Here is a 20,242-nt window from a genome sequence, read left to right as displayed (position 1 = left end):
TAACATCAGGGTCTTTTACAGTGAGTCAGCTCTTCACATCAGGTGGCCAAAGTATTGGAGCTTCAGCTTCAGCATCAGTCCTTCCAATGAATATTCAGGGTTGACTTTCTTTAGGATCGACTGGTTTGATCTCTGCAGTCCAAGGGACTCTTGGGAGTCTTCTCCAGCAACATAGTTCAAAAGCATCAGTTCTTCAGTGCTCAGCCTTCTTTATGGTTCAACTCTCACATCTGCACATGACGACATTAACTGAAGTACATGGGGTTGTTTCCACTTCTGTTATGAATTGTGCTGCGATGAGTTTGTTTTTTTAAAACATTTTTACCATAACGTCCCCAAGCTCACAGTGATCCTCACCAAATTCTCACAAAAACCCTCCAAAGGAGGTACTGTGATTTTTCTCCATTTTACAGGTGGAGAAACTGAGGCATGTGGAGGTTAAGTAACCTGCCTGGGGTCCCAGGGCCACTAGCAGAGCTGGGATTTGAACCCAGGAGGTAGTAACCTCATGCTCTGCTGCTGGAGCTCCATCCTCTTGGCTGGTCATTTGTACAGCCCTGGGGATATCAAATGACCAGCTCAGTACCCCACTTCCAGAAAAACTCTGACAGCCCCAAATTCTCACCCTTTGGAACCCAGCTTCTTGGCCTCACCTAGCAGGTTCTGATGGGGACTCCTGACCTGAGGCTGGGGAGTCTGGCTTCTCCCTAAGCCTGGGGGCAGATTCCAGAGAGTGATCCAAATGCCCCCGATGCCCCTCAGAAGCCTGGCCACTTGCACGCCACTGGAGCCTGGACATGAGTCAGCTGGTCCCTGCCTGGCTTGGAATTTCCCCATGGGTCCGGGCAGATCCAAGGTGAAGGTTCAGGAAGTCCCAGCACAGGTGACATCAGTGCTCAGAGCTGGCTGTGGTTTACAGCGGGGAGGTCAGGCCAGGGCAAGGCAGGACCTGGTCCACCTGCCTGGATCCTCCTCTGGCACTTGTGTTGCAGGGACCTGTCCTGTGTCACAGGGGCAGTGGGTCCATCTCCTTGTGACCCAGGAGCATAATGCATGTGTTGGGTGCTTTGCTCTGTCCCTCGTGCCTGGCCCCGGGATGATAAACATTTGGTGGATGAATGCGTGGTATGTTACCAAAGCTGAGGTCCACCTCCTCCCCCCACCACAGCCCTCCCACCCTCCTCTGGGTAACCCCCACCAACCCCCAGTCTACACCTACCCCTACACCTACCAACAGCCCCCCGCCTTGGCTGGCTCACTACTGGTGCTGGATAGAAAGAAATTCAGAGGGACTTCCCTGGGGTTCCAGCAGTTAAGAATCCACCTTCCAATGGAGGGGAAGCGGGATAGATCGCTGGTTGGGGAACTAGGATTCCACATGTCTCAGTTAAGCCTATGCACTGCAAATAAGGCTTGATGCAGCCAAAAAGAAATAAATAAGGAAGAAATACAAACTTTGGCTCTTTGACTGTGGGGCAACAGCTCCACTTCCTCCAGCCTCTGTCTTTCCACCAGATGAGATTCGCAGATGTGGCCCCCTGTCCAGCATATGTGGCAGATCAGGTGACCTCCAGCCCCACCCTGACCATACCACACCATTGCTTCAGAACCTTCAGTGGCTCCCTAGTGCTCCAGGATAAAAGCCTCGCCCTAGCTTTATGTTGGTTGGGTGGGGGGAGGGGGAGGGTAACAATGCATCCTCCCTCTTCCCAGCCTCACTGCCTGAGCCCCACATAGGTGTTCCTTGGGGCCTTGGCACATGCCAGCCCTCCCCCTACACTTCTTCCCCTGTGGGCTTGGTGGGTGAATTGCTGCTGATCTTTCTTCCCCTCCCACCTGCTCCTCAACCTCAGGGCCCAGCCAGGACCCAGCCTGGGGTTGGGGGGTACTAGTCAGGTGTCACATTTAATCCCTGCAGCCCTGGTGTCCCCGGCCCAGCGGAGAGGCGGGAAGCCCTGTCTGGGGCGGATCTCAAACCTGTTGGACAGGTTTGCTGTTCCCAGAAGTGGCCCCGGCTCAGAGGCAGCCTAGCCGAGCCTGGCAGGATCCAGCTCCGGGTCAGACACGGCGGGAGGGAGCTGTAAGGCCCTGGAAACCGCCAGCCAGTGCCTGCGCCTGAGGACGCCTCGGGGCAAGTGTCAGGTGGGCACAGAGGGGCGGGGTGGCTGGACAGGGCGGAGTCGGCTCTATGTGTGCGGGAGGACTGGTGGAGCCGGGGACAGAGGTTGGGACGAACCGAGGGACAAGGGGACAGCGATCGAGAGAGAGACATCGTGGTGGGGGGGCGGGGGGGAGGAAAGACGGAAAGTGAACGGAGGCCGGGGGACACAGACATGGCTCGTGGGGCCTTGCTGCTTCGGTTTTCTGTTCTTCACCCCGGAGGCGCCGACTGGGGCTCCAGGAGGAGAGAAAAGAGGAGAGCCGGAGAAGAGATGGGAAAAGGAGGGGAGGCGGGGAGAGGAGGGGAGAGGGAGCCGGGAAGCACTGGGCTGGGGGGAAGCGGGTGCGGAAAGGAGAAGTGGTGAGGGACCCGGGCCCGGAGGCGCGGGTAGGGAGGAGGCGCTGCGCGGTCCGGGAACGCCGGGGCTTTCCAGAATGTGGAGAAACAGGAAGTGGCGAGTCCCTGCCCCTGCCCCCGGGCCGGGTCCACCTGCCCCGCCTCACCTGCCCATCACCCGACTCCTCCTCTCTGGGCGGGCCTAGCCCCGGGGTCCTACCCCCGGGGGAAACCGAGGCTGGTGGGAGACTCCTGACTTAGGCCGAGCATCACCTGGTTCAAAGGGAAGCCCCCAGTGATCTGACCTCCATCCGTGTGAAGTTTCCTGCTCTTTTGAAATAATGATCCACATGGGGAACTCGCCTGTGTGTTTGGTGCTAACATCTCGCCCATTTAGCAGGCGGGAACGCCGAGGCTCCGCGAGAGGGAGCCGCTCGCCAGGGCTTCTCCTGGGTCCCATTTCTGTCCGTGGCACTTCCCACGTAAAGTGCCTTAATTTCACCAATAAAAACACAGGACTTCCATCCTAGTTAGAGGCGAATTTCAGATACACCGAGGCTAGTTCTTTGGTATAAATATAGCCCAAACGTTGCCTGGGCTATACTAGCACGAAAAATTATTCTTCTTGTACCTGAAATTCACACCTAACTTTGTGTGCTGCATTTTATATGGCGACCCTACTTCCTTGAGCCTGGTCAAAGTGTCTGGGGGACAGTCAGGTGCCCCTCCATGGGGCAGGGGCAGAGGGAGGGGTTGAAGAGGAGGCTCTTAGACCTTAAACAGAACTCCACCAGCAGACCTGGGGTCTTCTGTGAGCCTGTCCCCACCAGATGAAAAGCCTTGGTCACTTCTGATGATTGAATGGAGTCACTTAGGTGACCCCATGATCCAGATGTTCACCTGGAAACATTCATAACGTCTTAATACTAGGCACTGTTCATTTAGCTGTCTGAAAAATAATAGCCACTATTATCTGTGGGAAATGGAGACACAGAGAGGTTAAGTCACTTTCTGGGGGTCACACAGCACCTAGGGCCAGGTTTTGAGCTCCAGAGTAGCATCCATTCTGGTCTCCCAAGCTGCCTCTCGTGATTCCCTGGAAATCCCCAAATCTGACTAATTCCCTAGACATCCCCAGACTTGGCAGTTTCCTCCATGCTGAGATGGCTGGACCCACCCCGGCCTGGGCAAACTGCCCCCATTTCAGGCAGAATTACCCATAGAGATCTCGTGCTTTTCTGAGGTGGACGTGGTGGAGATCGAGTCCACGCCTCTCAGCGGCTCTCTCTGTGACCTGAGCCATCTGTGGAACAGTTCTGCGCCTCAGTTTCCCCACCGGCAAAACACAGGTACTATCAGTCAGACCCCAGAGGGCTGCAGTGGGGGCAGGGCCAGCTTCGTGGGTGTGTAGCTTAGGACTTCGCTGTGAGCTTAGGGGGCTGTGCTCAGTTTAATGGTCCTGTCTTGAAGTTCTTGCTATTTTTTGAACAAGGGGCCCTGCGTTTTCACATGTCACTGGGCCCTGCAAATTGTTTGATGGTCCTGTGTGAGCAGAAACTGAAACATGCCACCAGATGCTCCGCGAATCAATTTATTCATCCTTTTGAAGCTTAAGTCTGTTGCTCAATTGGATTTCTTCTCATTAGCTAGAAAGAATAGTTCCAGGGTCACGGTTACAACTCAATTGCCAAAAATAACGCATGCCAAAGTGGAGCTCCATCTGGATATTACTTCTCTCTGGGTCCCAGTTTCCCCATCTGCTCTCTTGTGCCTGTGGGTTTGGGTACAGGAGGTCCTGAATTTTTAGGGTAAACAGATTTTTTTTTTCTTTTTTTGGCCACACCCCATGGCATGTGGGATCTTAGTTCCCCAACCAGAGATTGAACCCACACCCCCTCCAGTGGATGCAAGGAATCTTAACCATTGGACTGCCAGGGATGTCCCAAGGGAAACAGATTTTTTAAACATACTCATCTTCCTTACCAGATCTGGCCTATGAACAGCTTTTAATTTGCTCTTTCTAAGTTTAGCTGTCTGGCAAACTCCTACTTGAACTTCAAAGCCCCAGCCTCAACACCCTCTCAACACCGCCCTCCATGATGCCCTAGGCAGAGACTTTGTTCCTCACTGAGCCCTATGCCTGCCTGATCTTGCAGATGGGAGTGTCTGGTCCCAGCTCTGGGGGCTTCCTGAGGGCAAGGATGAGAACTGAGTCCTCTCTGGGGGCCCCGGATTTGTCCAGCTCAAGGCCAGGCACATAGCAGCATCCATAACACTTCACTGAATAGACAAGCAAGTGAAGAGGTGGCCTCTAAATTCAAGGGGTTGGACCAGGTACAGGAGACCTCTGGCTGGTTGGTGAGGTGGGTCCAGGAAAAGGTGGCTGCGTCTTCATTCCCTGATGGGGAGGGGGTGGTGCCTTCTGCACTGGCTCTGTCTGACTTGCCAGGCCCAACCCCTGGTGGGTCCAGTAGGCCCTAGTCACAGGAACATAGCAGGCCTGTGCCGCAGCTCAGTCCCATCCTGTGCTTGACAATGAGGCAGATCCCAGCGTTGTTTGCATGAGGCCCCTGTAAGCCCTGATAGGGAAGGAGACAGCAAGGGAGCCACCCAGGTCTCAAGGCCCCTGTCTGAGAGGATCCTGCTTTTCTCAGGATGGCCTCTGGGGCTTATCAGACCCCATGTGCCTGGCTCCCTGTCCGGGGGCGGGTGGTCCCAGGACTCCTATTCTAGGATGGAGATTGGTTAATGAGCAGACTACTATTGGTAGGGAGGCAACCAAGAGAGGGAGCATGATAGGAGGACCCAGGGCCCTTTCAGATGGTTGCGAGGCCAAGGTCTGGGGTGTCCGAGAACCCCAGTGGCTGAAAGGTCAGGGTCAGAGTGCACCAGGGGAGGGCAGAGTCATGCAAAGATCTGCAGGTAGGCATGGTTCCTCATGCTGCAGAGGAGGAAACGGAGGCTCACTAGAGAATTCGAGCCCCTTCCAAAGGCAGAAGGGCCTCAAGGGGCTGGGGGAGGGGGGTCACTGAGAGATGGCCCCGGGCCCAAACCCCGCCCACCAGAGGTCCCGCCCCCACGGCATGACCGGAAGTGCGCGAGCCCCCCCAAGATGGCGCCCGAAACCCGGAAGTGAGCGCGGCCGCGGCGAAGCTCAGAGAAACGGAGGCGCCGTGGGTTCCGCGCCCGGCCGGACCCGGGTCCGAGGTGAGGCGCGCCCGGCCCTACCCCCGGCCCGCTCCCGCCATCCCTGCCCTGCTAAGCCGCTCTACCCGGCCCGCGGAGGCCATGGCACCCCGCGGCCGCCCGCGCCCCGAGCCGGGGGTTACGGAATTCTGGGGTTCCCGGGCCGCGGGCGGGGGGAGCGCGGCGGCGTGTCCCCGCCCTCATGGGCGACCCCCTGATCCCGCCCTCCGCCGCGACCCTCCCGATCCCGTCCTTCGCCGTCAACTCTAACTCGGTCCTCGGCGACCCCAGAACTTGCGCCGCTCCGTCACCCCCGCCTGACACCCGCCTTGGCATGAACCCTGAAACAGGGCGACTCCCAACCCTTTCCTCTCTCTCTCCTGGCTGATTCCGTGATCCCCCGCTATCTGGCGCTCCCTGGTGATACCCGGACTTTACTTTGGTGACCCCTGACCCCGTGCTTCTCTGTGGCTCTCCTGCACTTGGTGACCTCCTCCTGGCTGCTCCCGGGTCATTCCTTGACTCCTCTCTTCTTGTGACTCTCCAGCTCCGTGACTATAGCCCCTCCCTCTCTGGGTGACCCCTGACCTCAGGCTCCTCACAGATTCCCACCCTTTCTCCGCAGTGACCCTTCTCCCCGGATTCCTGCTGTCCTGGCTTCTCCGCCCTGCGTTTTTATGGGTGCGATCCCATGGCCTTGGGATGGGGCCCTTGCTGGTATTAACTGAGCAGGCAGAGCATGTTGGGTTAGAGTGTCTCCTGGAGCTGGGCGCGGAGCGCTGGTGGTCAGAGGTGGCCCCTACCCCAGGGCTGCTGAGACCTGGAGCCTGTGGAGCAGTAGCCTGTGTGGATTGATGGGAAAGGTGAGGTGTCCTCCCAGCACCAGAGCACTGGTGGGGAGAGGCTGGTGTCTGGGAACAGAGGCGTGGATAGCCAGGCAGGAGTGTCTAGCATCATGTTGTTACATTCTGGAAAGGGAGAGACAGCTGAGTGTTGGAAGTGTGTGGGTTCTGCCTGCCCTGGGCCTCCTTTCTGCCTGTCCACTGCCTGACTGGCCAGGTGTGATCCCCTCTGTTTGCACCTGGCCTGGAAGCCGTCTGGGAGGAAGCCTACTGGCAGTTGGAGGGGTGGTGAATGTTGCACCAGTGATGAGGGGGGCTGGTGTTGGACAGACTTCAGATGGGAACCTGCCTACCTTCTGCCGGGCCAGGTGACCCAACCCGGAGGCCAGTGTGGTGGGTCTGTCCCTGTAGGAAAGATTCCAGCAAGTGGGGCTTGGCCCCCAGAGTCCAGAGGGAAGAAGGGCCACCTGTCAGGGGCTGAGGTTCCAGGGAAATCTGTAGAGGTCAGGCCCACCCTTTCTCCAGACTAGACAGCCTGAGCTGAATCTGACCCTGATTTTGTGTCCCCACTTGGGGCTCTGTGTGCCTGGCTGTGGGGAGAGTTCGACAGTTACAGACGCTGCAAGCAGAGGAGTGGCTGTGTACCCCATCCTTGGGCTGAGACTTGGGCCCACTGGGCGGCCTGGGGAGGCCACTCCCTGCCCATTTGCACCTTTTCTTCCAAAGGCCCTGTATTTTCCTAGGGGAGTCCCCAGAGGTGGATGATGGCTGCTTAGGGCTGTCTGCTTGGGCCCTGGGTGAGTGAGCCGGAGATGGGTGATCCCTGGGCACCCCTGGGCCGGGGAGACCCAGGTGGGCATCGAACAGGCCCTGGGGAGTCTGACGAGTGTGAGACGCTATCCCTAGGGACAGCCAATATGAGGACCTAGAGAAAGGCATTCAGGGATTTCAGAGGGCGGGAGGGCCCTTTGTTTAACTCTGTGCCTCTGAGCAGACATCTGCTCACACCTGTCTGGAGTTGGGAGAGATGTCTATGCTTTGATAAGGGGGTGAGGGGCCTTGTTTCCAGGGGAGCCCGTGTGGCAGAGCGCAGAGGAGACAGTTGGCTTTGAAGTTGGGGTGGGGCAACATTGGCCTCAGGTGTGCAGCCCAGGGCCGGGTCTCTCCAGCTACCTGGTCACCCCGACCCTTGGTGGGGTGGGGAATGGAGGCTGGACCGCCACTGGGGACATGACCAGCCGGCTGGCCTAGCTCAGTTCTAGTAAAGTCTCAGAGCACCACCTCCCCCCACCCCGCCAACCAACAGGGGCTGGGCCGGAAACGCTGACCCAGCAGAGGGCTCTGGCCTCATGAGCAAGCCGGCTGGGAATAAAGAGGCGACTGTGTCCAGTCTCCAGAGGCTGCCTCCCTCCTTACAGGGCCTCCACCCCATGAAGCTTTCACAGCCGCTGGTGGGGGTGGGGTCTGCCTGTTCCTCATGTGGGGTCAGGTCATGGAGAAGTGGGGGCACCTAGAGGCTGACACGAAGAGTGGGGACACGAGCCTCCTGGGCAGCCACACAGGTCCAGGGGGTGTGTGTGCATCTGCCCACGTATGTGCCAGTGTGTGTCTGTGACACACACATGTGCAGCAGTGCACGTACGTGCTGGAGTGTGCATGTGTCACGTGAGTGCTGCATGCACATGTGTGCGTTGTGTTGCCTGTGTGCATACATGTGAGAGTGCATGCATGTGTGCCTTGCGTACGTGCAATCCGTCAGTGGGCCAGCTTGGAGCATCTCCAGCCACTTTTCTGTAGCCAAGGGCCGCGTGGTCAGGCGCGGGGAGGGCCGGCTGCAGCCAGCCACCTGGGGTGGCCAGGAGCGAGGTCACTCAGGCCCAAGCCTGGCCAGCCCTGCTCGCCCACCATCTCCCCGTCTGCCCAGCCCAGATATGGCCTGGTGTCCGTGGGCCCCTATTCCCCCTGGAACTGCCCTGTCCCCTGCTGCTGGCAGGTCAGTCCCCCATGGGCCAGCTGAGTGGGGCTGGGACAGAGCCAACTTTCTGCATCTTCCTGCCATGGTGACAGCTGCCATCCTCCCTTGCTGGGGGGTGTGGCTGCCTTGTCCTCAAGTGGATGACTCAGGTGAGGGCGATTTCTGATGCTCTGGGCTAGCCCGGGTACCCACTGCCAAAACCTGTCATTTGTTTATGGTGATGTGAACCCTGAGAACTCGATGCTCAGTGAGGGAAGCAGACACAGAAGGACACACAGGGTGCGATTCCACTGGTGGGAAATGTGCAGAATAGGCAGATCCACAGACACAGAGAGTGGTTCCTGTTTGTCAGGGGCTGGGGAGGGCATGGGGGAGACTACTGATAGGAGTGAGCTTTCCTTTTGGGGGTGATGGAATGTTCTGGAATTAGATGGAGGTGGTGGTTGCACAAGTCTGTGGATGTATTGAAGGCCACTGTGCTGTTCACTTTAGATGGATGAAGTGCATGGCATGTGAATTGTGTCTCCATAAAACAGAAAAGTGGTTAAAAAAAGAGACAAAAAAAGAGAGCAGGCCCTGGCCTGGGGTGAGGGGGTGTCGGCCCATGAAGACGGCAGAGGAGGTGCTGTCTCCCTGTTTTATGGAGGGTGAACAAGACTCCCCTGGGAGCTCCCCAAGCCCCAGCTCTGCCCTGACAACTGCCGACAGGAAGTGGGCTTGTGGGGAGGCAGGCTCCTGGTGCAGGGGTGCCTGGGCCGGGTGTGGGCAGTAGGAGGCCCAGGAACCCCTCCCTGAAGCCTGGCCCTGTGGGAGGAGGCACCCTGGTAGCTGTAGCTGGTAGTGCCCTGTCCCTCCTGTAGGCTCCCGGTTGGCTGGGATACCCAGCACGTTTCTGCCTCCCTCCCACCCCCCCCCATTACAGTGACTCCTCTCCCGTCAGCCCTACACTCCCCCTGTGCTGCCCACAGGGCAGAAAGCGCATCCATGGCCAGCTGTGCTGGGACACTTCCGAGAAGGTGTTGAACTTGGCCCCTGCAGGGGGTGGGGTGGGGGAACAGTGGTCACCCAGCACCTCCCTGGGTCCTCAGGTACCCCTTCTGTGCCAGGTGCTGCCCAGCCTCCCGGGCCCCAGAGAGGGACAGGTGCCTCCAGCCTGGCCTCCGTCCCCAAGTGAAACCGAAAGTGGCCTCTCCGGCCTTCCTGCCGGGCCACATCCCGGAAGGCTGGCGCCTGGCATTTCCCGGGAGTCGGGGTGGGTGGGAGTCACAGCAGCCTGGGGTCAGAGGCTGACCCAGGAAGTGGGGATGAAGTGGGGAGGAGTAGTATTGCAGGGCAGGGAGCCTATGTGACTCTGAGTCAGACTGGGATGGGGTGAGAGTCCCGCTTAGAGATGCCCAGAGCCATCAGGAGCCAGGGCCCCCCTGGAGGTGAGGTGCAGTGAGGGAAGGCTGATCCTGGAGCTGTGACAGTGGGGGCAGGGGTGGGTGGACAAGCCTGAGCACTCCGCCCCTGAGCCCTCTCCTATTCTGAACATTCGGGTGTGTCCTCAAAGATCAGTGCCACCAGGGTCACTCTTCCCCAGCTTGGGGGTGTGGCTCCGGCCTGGAAGCTGCAAAGGGAGCAAGAGACCCCTCCTTACCACCCACCCGTAGCCCTGTGGGGGCCCTTCTGCTGTCGCTTGGGGTTTGTCAGCTGACCGGGGATTTGAGGGGAGTTTCATCAGATTTGGGAGCTCAGCCTGTTGTCTGGGGGGCAGGACTCAGAGTGCGCCCCCAGGTGGGCGTCGGGCTATCCGGGACACCCTTAAGGGTGGGTGATCTTCACCATGAGAACCTGGAGGAAGGCGACCCATACTGAGACAGAATTGGAGTGCTGCTGCCCCCACCAGATCCAGACCTGCCACTCAACTTGCAGAACCTGCCCATCTAGACGCCCCAGCACATTCCTGCACTTGGGGTGGGGAGAAGGCCCCCGCTAGCCTGCGGCTCCTCTGTGGCCCTGAAGAGGCTGCCCCATGAGGGGCCACTGGGGGGCTTCACCACCTCCAGGCACCTCTGGGGTGTTACCGTGCCTAGCCTTACCACCCACCTGTCCACTCATGGGTGTGTCCTAGCTGTGTTCTGGGGTCAGCTCAGTAAGTGCCCGGGAGATGCCCCTGTCCTGATCCTGGGACGTGCAGACGTGTCCCTTCACATACAAAGGGATTTCGCAGGTGGGATTAAACTAGAGACCCTGAAATGGGGTGACCCTGAGTCCCCAGGGCCCCAGGATCATCACGGGGTCCTCATGAGCCAAGGACTCTCTCCGATGAGCCAGAAGGGATGGAGGGTCAGAGCCCAGGGGCGTCCATGCGCTGCGACTGTGGCTGCTCTAACCACGGGGCAGCCCCGCGGAGAGCTCTGTCCCGCTGGCGGTGTCAGCGCTGTGCCAACCCTGGGAGACCCAGAGCCAAGGGCTGGCGAGCTTGCTTGGACATCTGACCTGCAGGCCTGGGGGAGGGTTTGAGTTTGTGGATGCTCATCTACACAGGAAAAGCAGACACAGGCCTGTTGGTGGGTCTTGGGGCCCCTGCTGCTGCGACTTAGGAGTGTCTGCCCTCTTCCCAGCACAGGCCCTTCCTCCTGCGGCACAGGGGTGCCCTTTGGCTTGGGCAAAGGTCTCTTGTGATGTTCTTGGCACCAGGCTGGACCATAGGAGCCCAAGGAGGGCGCTGGCCAGTCTGATTACTCACCCAGGCCTAGTGTGATCTAGCCATGGGGAGCACCCTCCACTGTCCATCTCTGGACTCTCCAAGGAGCTGGGCAGAGGGACCTGGTGTGCCAGCTGGCCTGAGACTCTTGTCATCAAGCAGCAAGTGTCAGGAGGAACAGACTCTTCTCCCTGCCAACTCTGGACATCAGTGTCCAAGGACTAGGATGTCAGGCCTGCGGGATCCAGCTTAATGTCCACTCAGGGGAGGAAGATCTGGGGGTCAGAGGAGACCACAAGCTCAGTGTATCTAAAGCCTTTTCAAGACCACGAATAAACACGAGCCCTGAGCAGGCACTTCCCAGAAGAGGAACTATGCATGAATGTGCCCTGTCTTCATGGGCAGCCACTCCATACCTGTCCACATGGATGCAGGTTGGAAGGTCCATCAGCTGCAAGGGGAGGCCAGCTGGAGCGCCATCCTTTGGGCTCTCTCCTGATAAGGCTAGACTGCACTTAAGAGTGGGGACCAGGGATCAGGGCCCTGAGACCTAGGCTCAGCGTTTCCAGCTGTGACTAAAGAAGCTCCTTGTCCTCATTTCCCTTCCCTTCTGGGCCATTGACTGGGTATGAAGGGCTCCATGCCCCTAAGCTGTGTCCTTGGAGCTGGTGGGGGTGCTGACTGGCCTCCCAAAGGCTGTGAGACTCTGGCAGGTCCTTATAGATTCAAGGTGGCTCTCTAGGTGTGGGAGCTGCTTTGAGAAGCACCTGGCCCGCAGTCGGCCCTCAGAGTACCCTGGGCCAGTGGTTCTGTGCCCGCTAGCGGACAGGTTTGTGGGCGCAGACACAGCTAGTGCAGGTGACCCTGAATTGGTGCCCACAGGACTCAGCCTTGGGGTCTCCTCTTCTGCATAAACGTTCATCTCCGCAAACATCACTCCATCACCTGGGTCTGGGGTTGGTTCTCCTCCAGCTAGGGTTTGTCTTTGCCTTCCATCTGAACGTCCCTGAGCGGCTGTAACAACTGACCACAGGCTCAGCTTAAACCACAGGGATTTACTCTCCCAGTTCTGGAGACCAGCTGTCTGAGATCCAGGTGCAGCAGGGCGGTGCTTCCTCCACCCACTCCAGGAGAGGGTCCTTCCTTCCTCTCCCAGTTCCTGGTGTGGCCCATGGTCCTTGGTGTCCTGGCCTTGTGGGCACAGCACCTCTGTCTCTGCCTCGTTGCCACACGACCACTCCCAGGATCTCTGTGTCCAGATTTCCCTCTTGTAAAGACACAGGCCCCACCACCCCATCTTAACTCCTTTTGCCTGTGAAGAGCCTGCTTCTAAGTGAGGGCCTATTCCTGGTGGACCTGAGCTTGGGGGTCACCCCTCTCTCCAGCATGCCTCACCTGTCCCATCACTTCCGCCCATACACACCCTGGGCCCTCCTCCATAGCCCTGGATCCCCGTTGCTCACCAGCTGGCCCTGTGTCCCCATGTGTCCCACCTGAGTACATGGCCTGGTCAGTCAGTGAGGAGGGGGCCCTAAGGCTTCCCTTGGGACCCACCCCCTCCCTTTTTGACCCACCCACGGAGGTGACTGTGCCCTTCCAGGAGTCCTGACAGAGTAAGCTGTGCCAGCCAGCCCAGATGGGACCTCGAGGCCTGATCAGTGCCCCCAGGACAGAGCTCCTTCCCCTTGCCTGACCTTCCCTGCCCCTCTGCCCCTCTGACTGCAGCACACCCTGACCCGGCTGGACCCCTCTATCAGGAGTAGAGGAGACTCTGCGGGAACCCCTGCTGGGGACAGACCCTAGGCTGTCTGACCAGTGGGGCAAGAAGGGGCCTCCCAATCCCAGCCCTCCCCCAGACATCCCAGACCTGGCCCCCTGATTCCACCTAGGCCACTGCCCCCACCAGCCCCCCCACTCATTCCCCCATCCCAGATCCCAGGGCCAATGCTCAGAGTCTAGCCGAGAGGTGGCCAGAGGGACTGCTGGCCTATGGCCTGGGGGAGAGTGGCAGGTCCCTGATGCCTGGAGAGGGGGTTCCTGGGGGACCTGGTAACATGTGACCACTGGACCCCAGGCACCACCAGGCAGGGGTCCGGGTGGCTGGTTCCGAGGGTGCCTGGGGGGCTGAGCCCTTAGTGCGCATCAAATGGCCCACCCTGGGGGCCCTGGCCCTGCACTGAGGTCTGGCCAGGGCACTGAGGTGAAGTGGGCTCAGCCAAGAAGCAGGGGTGGCCATGGTCACCCACCAGCTGGGTGCATCCCAGGGATCAGGCTGCCCCAGATCTGGCCTCTTCCTACATTCCACCTCCTGCCCTGCCATCGTTCTGTCCAGGCCACCAATTCCTTGATCTTTCTGTTGTACAATGACTCATTTGAAATGTGATCTCAAAAGGAAATCCTGCAACTCAAAGCTGGGTGAAGTGCCGGCCCCTCCCCAAGAGCACCTCGCGAGCACCCCTGCCGCACGTGCCATGGGGCTCGCGTCTCAACAAACATATGCTGTGGCCCGGCTTCCTTCATATCCGTGGAGTGCAGCCTCTGAAGCTTGGGAGCTGGTGATGCTGTCCTGACCCCAGGGAGATGGGCAGATTGGGGCCGCTCAGTAGAGGTCAGAAAGTGAGGGGATGGGAAGACTGTGTTTGAGGGTGCAACGGGGTGAAGTGGGCTGAAGTTGGTGGTGGGGCCTGGAGATGACCTTGGGTCTGGGCATCCAAGGATGGCGACGCTGTAGGGGTGGCCTCTGGGAGTGTGGGGATGGTGGTGGGCACAATGTCAGCCCCACCCCAGCCTCTGACAACCAGGAACCCACTCTCTGTGTCTGTGGATCGTCCTGTTCTGGACGTTTCTCGTTAGTAGAATCACACCCTTTGTGTCCTTCTGTGTCCGCTCCTCTCACGGACCATCGTGTTCTCAGGGTCCATCCGCGTGGTAGTGAGTGTCAGGGCTTCGCTCTTTTTTGTGGTTGAGGGATGCTCCCAGGTGTGGAGGGACACGTATGTTGATCCATCATCCACTTGGGGACACTCGGGCTGTTTGCACCCTTTGGGTGTTGTGGATGTGAGTGTTCAGGTTGCTCTGTGGGCGTGTCTCCGTTCTCCTGGGTGGACACGTGGGAGCAGGACTGCTGACTCCAAGGTTACTGTGTAGCCGGGTGAGGTTCTGCCAACCCCCAGGTGGCACCATGTCCCCTCCCCCCATTTGGGTTCACGATCCCCAGTGGCCCTGTTGACTTGCAGCCCCATTGCTCCCCTCCCCACAACCCCCCCAGGTCTAGGTCTGAATGCTCTGCTTGGTCAGAGAAGACTTCTGGGGTCCCCAGGGCATGCCCCCCTCGTGTCTTGGTAGGACAGGACAGACAGGTCCCGTCACAGGAACCCCCATCCAGTCATGACTCCCCCATGGAGCATAGACAGCCTTCACCACGGGGACAATTTCTTCCTCTGGAAGGATGTGATGCCCTGGGTTGCAGTGTGGGGCCTGAGCCTGCGGGACCAGACACTCAGAACGGGTGCCATACAGGCCTGGCCTGCTGCCAGTGGGGGTCCCTGGGGCTCCATGCACCCCAAGGACAGCCCAGGCGTCCCCCTCCTGTGCCGTTCAGCAATGGTCTCTGGATGGTGCTTCCCAAGGGAGCAGCCCCAGCCTCTGTAGGTGTGGAGCTGAGAAGAGCCTGGGAGTGAGTATAGGATCAGCCCCACATAGACCTGTTGAGGAGTCTCTTGAATCAAGGAGCTTGAATTGACGGTTTCTGTTATGGCTGTGGTCACTTGAGTGGCTTGGGGTCTTGGAGGCTTCGGGCTCTGTGGAGTTCCTGACGAGCCTTATGCCCAAACAGCCCATTCTCCTGATGATCAGACTGAGGCTCACGGAGCTCTGGGCCCCGAATCTTTGGAGATTATCCAACCCTTAGACATGGAGCTGGGTTTGACCATCCGCTTGACCGAGGCCACGGGTCCCAGAGCAGCCATGTGTTCCTCCTGGTGCCGCCAGGTCCTACTGGGAGCCGGGGGACTGGCATCCTGCCAGCCTCTCTAGCCAAGGCGGGGCGGCCCAGCCCCTACAGGCTTCCTGAAGGGCTGGACGCGATCCCTGTCCCTCTGGACCTCGAGTGAGGCACTCACGGGCAGCGAGTGGGTGCAGGAGGCTCTCCCCGCCCCCCACGGGATTGCACAAGATTCTGTGTGGCAGAGATTACTGGAAGTCCTGAGGATTTCTTCACTCAGGGCTTGGCTGGGAGTGGCAGCTGCCTCCCCTTCCTGCCTCTCTGGGTGATTAACGTCCCGAGGCCTTGTCCTGAGGGGCGTTCAGTCAGCCTGGGGTCCCCACCCTCCATTGGTGATGTGGCCTGCAGTATGTTGGTCCTACCCAGACCATGGGCGGGTGGGCATGGCGGGGTGGGGAGATCACATGGGACTGGGTTGTCCCCTGTGCATTCCCTAGCTGGGTGTCTGCCCCCCTTGTCAGTGGGACCCTATTCGATCCTACCTAGCCCCACCCAGGTCTGGGGGCTCCTCCGGGCTCAGCCCAGTTGCCCAGAGAGCCTCGGCACACTTGACCTGGCTGCAGTAGGATGGGACTCCCATGGCCCTGCGGCCCCTCCAGCTCAAAGCTTCCAGTTGGCTAAACCTCTTCTCTTCCAGACGCTAGTCACAGATCTGGGGGTGTGTCCCTGTGGCTCACACTAGGCTCCCAGGGCTCAAGGTTCCCTTTATGGGTGGCGGGAGCGGCCCTGGAGCCCACAGGATTCAGGGGCCTGAGAACAAGGATGGGAGTGCAGTGGGGCCCCCACCCCCAAGGGGCTGCCCTCTTCCTGGAGTCTCGGCCATTTACCTAGGAGGGAGTGACGGGGCAGCTGATGGATCCCTCAGCACAGCCCTTGCGTGGGTGGGGTAGTCAGGTGAGCTGGGGTCATCTGAGAGTTCCCCTAGGGATCCTGCCGCCCCCAACCCACTGTCACCAGAGGCACCCTTCCCCACCCTTTGGGGTTGGAAGGCAACCTTGGGACATGCCTGTCTTTCCCCAGGTCATGATGCCGCCACCGCGGAGCAAGAAGCCCAGATAGCTGCCCCTGCAGCCTGGCTCCTGGAGCCCCCTGATGCTGGCAGTGGGGCCCGCCATGGACGGGGAGCTCCCTCCGCATGAGCCCCCGCCGGCTGGCAGCATCCTATACAGCCCGCCGCCCCTGCAGACCCCACTGTGTGGGCCCAGCGTCCAGGTGAGCCCCAGCCCCGGGTGTGTGGGGAGCACCCTTTGGGGGTCATGCGCCACCCCTGAGTCCCTCACACGTTTGCTGTAAGGTTTCTGATGCCAGGACCTCGGCTGGCCCTTGGGAACGTTCGGCCTGGGTGACTGCCCCCACCCATGAGACGTCAATAGCTGGGACTGCTGGCCAGTCACACTCATCCACTCTGCTGCAGCACTTTTTTCTCCTTAATTTTCAAGACTTTATTTCTGAAGCATTTTTAGGTTTATGGGAAAACTGCACAGAAGATTCCCTTACAACCCTCCCTGCTCCCCTCCGCTCCGTTAGTGTCTCAGGGTGCTGAGCCCAGGAGCCCGTGCCCATCAGCATCACTGTCTGAGGACCGTAGTGACATTTGGTTCACTTTTATTGCTAGGTGTTCTGTGGGTTTTGACTGATGTCAGGTGACCCGTATCCACTGGTCAGCATTACAGAACAGTGTCACCACCCTAAACCCCCCTGCCCCCATCCATCCTTCTCTCTCCAGAGTCTCATCTTTTTCAGAATGTTCTAGGGTGGACACTAGGAGACTGTGTATACTTTTCAGACCAGCTTCTTCCCTTTAATGATGTGTGTGCAGGGCTCTCCTGAGTCTTTCCATGGCTTCACAGCCCATTTCTTTCCATCACCTGCATGTCCCACGGTTGGTTTATGCTGCCACCTGCCAAGGGACAGCTCACTCGCATCTGAGCTCTGACGGCTGCAGTAAAGAACCGCAAGTGATGGGATGACTGGGGTGCCGGGCCTCCTCATATCACAGAGGGTATGGAGGCCTTGTACTGAGAAGGGTCCAGCATACTCCAGCGAGTCCGGCCTGCCTGGAGCAGAACAGGGCTCCTTCCCTGCAGAAAAGAAAAGAACCTGAATGTCTTGGTGGGGAGACTTGAGCTGCTCGGCAGGGGGAGCAAGTGGGATGTGGGCTGCATGGGCGCAGTAGCAGCAGCAGGTACACTCGGGCATGTCCTCCCCCGACACCTGCTGGGATGGGAGGGAAAGGCCGGTGGGGGACAGAGCGAGGATCCAGCTTGGGGTTCAGAGAGGCCGGGCACTAGGCCTCTGGAGCAAGGCAGAGTTCCAGGTCAAGGGCCCAGAGCTGTGAGGACGCACCCCAGACTTCCAAGTGTAGCATCAGACGGGGCTGTAGGTCATGCACAAACCCAGGACCCACCCCTTGCCCATGAGGTACCCTGACACGGCAGAGCCCAGCACCAGGTCAAGTCGAGCAGGCCTTGCTATTTGCTGGGGAGGGAGTGAAAGCAGATCCAGCTGAAGACCCCCCACAGCCTCAGGCCAGGCTTCCCTCTGGGCACACCTGTGCCCATCCAGCTATGCCCACAAGGGCCCTGCCCTCCTCGGCCCCGCCTCTCTCCAAGCCTCCTCCCACTCATGCCTTCTCTGACTTGTGGCATGAGGTGTGTTCCTTCCTCACATGCCATGTCTCTGTTTCGTGGGCTTGGAGCCTGCGCCTGTCATTCTTAATAACCCTTCAGGATTCCTCCTCCTCAGCATCCCATCATCTGCTTAATTATTTCCCTGTTGTTGGGCCTTTGGAGCAACTCTAGTTTTCTGCCGCTATAAATAGTGCCACTGTGTTTTCCCCCTGCTCTTGGATGAGTCCCTAGGGGTGTGCTTCTGGAATAGAATTCCTGGGTCAGAGCGAGCCCCAGCTGGGCAGGTTTGCAGATGATGGAGCTCTTCTGCAGAGAGTAGGCTCCTGCCATGTCCCATGGTGGTGACCCAGGAAGCTGGCCATGGGCCAGGAGGTGAGCTCTGCAGGGACAGCACCTGAGGACCACAGGGGCTGAGATACTGGAATCTGGGGGAGGATGTTTGGGCCAAGATGGGGACCTGAGTACAGGGAGGTGCGGCGTGGGAGCTGAGCTTCGCTCTGGGCGGTCAGAGCCCACAAAGCAGGCTCTTGGGCTTTGGGACAGGACAGAACCTGTCCCTCTCGGGCCACTGAACATGGGGGTGGTCCCTCAGGCCACACTGGGACTGGCCCACAGTATTGACACTAAGAGCTATCTTTTCTTTATCTGAAATTCCAATTTCACTGACCAGGTTTCACTGGCCGTTCTGTATCTTATCTGGCAGTTCTGTATTATCTGCTGCACGCCTGAGCAGGAGTGTCATCTCCTTCATCAGTTTACATGAAGCCTGGGAAGCTCCTGGCTAATCTCCCAGGACCTTCTCCTTCCCAGGGGAGGGCCAGCCTCTTTGTCTTCAGGCAGGCTCTGATTGGCTAGCCTGTATAGGGACCCACCTTGGGACCAGTCAGGTCCCCCAGGCCTGCCTTCTGAAGGCGGTGTCGCTCCCACTGACTACAGGTATAAAATCCCAGGGAAGGCTCTAACTGGTTGGTTGGGGTCATGTGCCCCTTCTCTGAGCCGGTCACATTCTATGGACCTTCCCGTTCACCCTGGCCCTCTGGGGAAACGGAGGCACATGAACCTGCTGGGAGTCCCTTGGTGGGGGCGGGGCTCAGTGCCCTCTGGACCCTGCCCCAGGGCAGTGGGGGGGACCAGGGACCCTGCCCCACCCCCACCCCCATGCCCACTGCTTTGTCATAGGACACCATGCTGCACTACCCCTGGTGGAACAGCTTCTCGCCCACGACATACCCAGCCTTCTCCAGCGAAAGCCAGTAAGTGTCCAGCTCCCAGGGCCCTGCTGGGGGGCCCTCACCCACAGGGGCTTCACTTTGCCTCTCCATCCCACAGTTGGGGCTAAATGGAACCAGAGCTCTCAGTCGGGGAGTGGGGCTTCGGTGTCCGATAATCAGGAGAGTTGAGACCCAACCCTAGACTGACCTGCTGTGATCTGCCTTAACGAGAACCCTCCAGGGAGACAAGCAGCAGTAGTGGGACAAGGGGGCCAGGGAGGGCCCCACTGTGGGGACATCACGTGGGCAGTGAGAAACTATGAGGCTGAAAGGAGCCTGGAGGGCAACTTCGTGAAGGGCATTGGCAAGCTGGGATTTGAAGGATAAATAGGAATTTGCCGGGTGGGGAGCAGGCCTGGAATCCGGCCAAGGAATGGCCCATGCAAAGGGCATGAAAAGAACATGCAGCCAGAGCCTCAAGGTTTTTCTGGGGTTCCATGTCTGGGGTTGTGGGCATGTGGGCCCTTCCTAAGCAGAATTTCTGAGGTGACAGAATTGTTCCTGCAGGCTGGTGACCCCCACTTCTGTCCTGCATGCGGGGTGGGTGGGCAGAGTCCCACCACACCTACCGGCTCAGCTTCCTTTTCCTCCTGCAGCCAGTTCATGAATTCCTCCTTCATCGTGGGCCAGCCCTGCATGGACACCAGCTATGGCCCTGCGGCCACCGCCCCCAGCTTCCCACCAAAGAGCAGTGATTTTCCTCAGGTAGGAGACCTTGGCTGGGCTGCGCACCTCTTGGAGGTGTTAGTACCTGCGGACGGGGCTTGTGTGGGGGGATAGCTGGTATCACTTTTCCATAGCAGGGGCGCTGGGTCAGAGGTCATGTCACTGAGACTAGGGGCCCATCTGCTGTCACTCCCACCTGTGTGTGGGTCACAGGCCACATCACAAGTGCTTTGCCCATACCTGTGCTTTCTCCATTCGGGCGCCTTCGTGGGTCCACAATCCCCATGCCTTGTCTAGGGGGTTCACAGGGGCTGCTGCGCTTCCCTCTGCTCAGCAGCCCTTGATCGAGAGCTGCAGAGAGGTCTGTGGGAAGAAGCCCAGTGCCATCCTGGAGGGGGCCTTAGTGCCAGGGTGACCTCCACCTGGGGGCAGGAAGTAGGGGCAACAGGGGCTGTGTGGTGCTGAGTCTCCCTTGGAAGTTTG

At 59.1% G+C, this 20,242-nt stretch overlaps 1 protein-coding gene across 1 annotated transcript in view; it reads left to right on the top strand.

The window, feature by feature from the left end:
- The first annotated feature begins 5,578 nt into the window (after positions 1 to 5,578).
- The window catches only part of SBNO2 (strawberry notch homolog 2), a 38,723-nt gene continuing 24,059 nt past the window's right edge, over positions 5,579 to 20,242 (top strand). Inside the window, exons 1-4 of the mRNA XM_065918459.1 lie at positions 5,579 to 5,704; positions 16,213 to 16,404; positions 19,002 to 19,075; positions 19,690 to 19,798. Of these exons, the coding sequence (XP_065774531.1) occupies positions 16,285 to 16,404; positions 19,002 to 19,075; positions 19,690 to 19,798 (303 nt within the window). The 5' untranslated portion in view covers positions 5,579 to 5,704; positions 16,213 to 16,284. The remainder of the gene's footprint in view (positions 5,705 to 16,212; positions 16,405 to 19,001; positions 19,076 to 19,689; positions 19,799 to 20,242) is intronic.

The sequence above is a fragment of the Muntiacus reevesi genome, chromosome 1 (genome assembly GCF_963930625.1).
Source record: "Muntiacus reevesi chromosome 1, mMunRee1.1, whole genome shotgun sequence".
Taxonomy (NCBI): Eukaryota; Metazoa; Chordata; class Mammalia; order Artiodactyla; family Cervidae; genus Muntiacus; species Muntiacus reevesi.
This window is presented reverse-complemented; position numbering and strand designations above follow the sequence as displayed.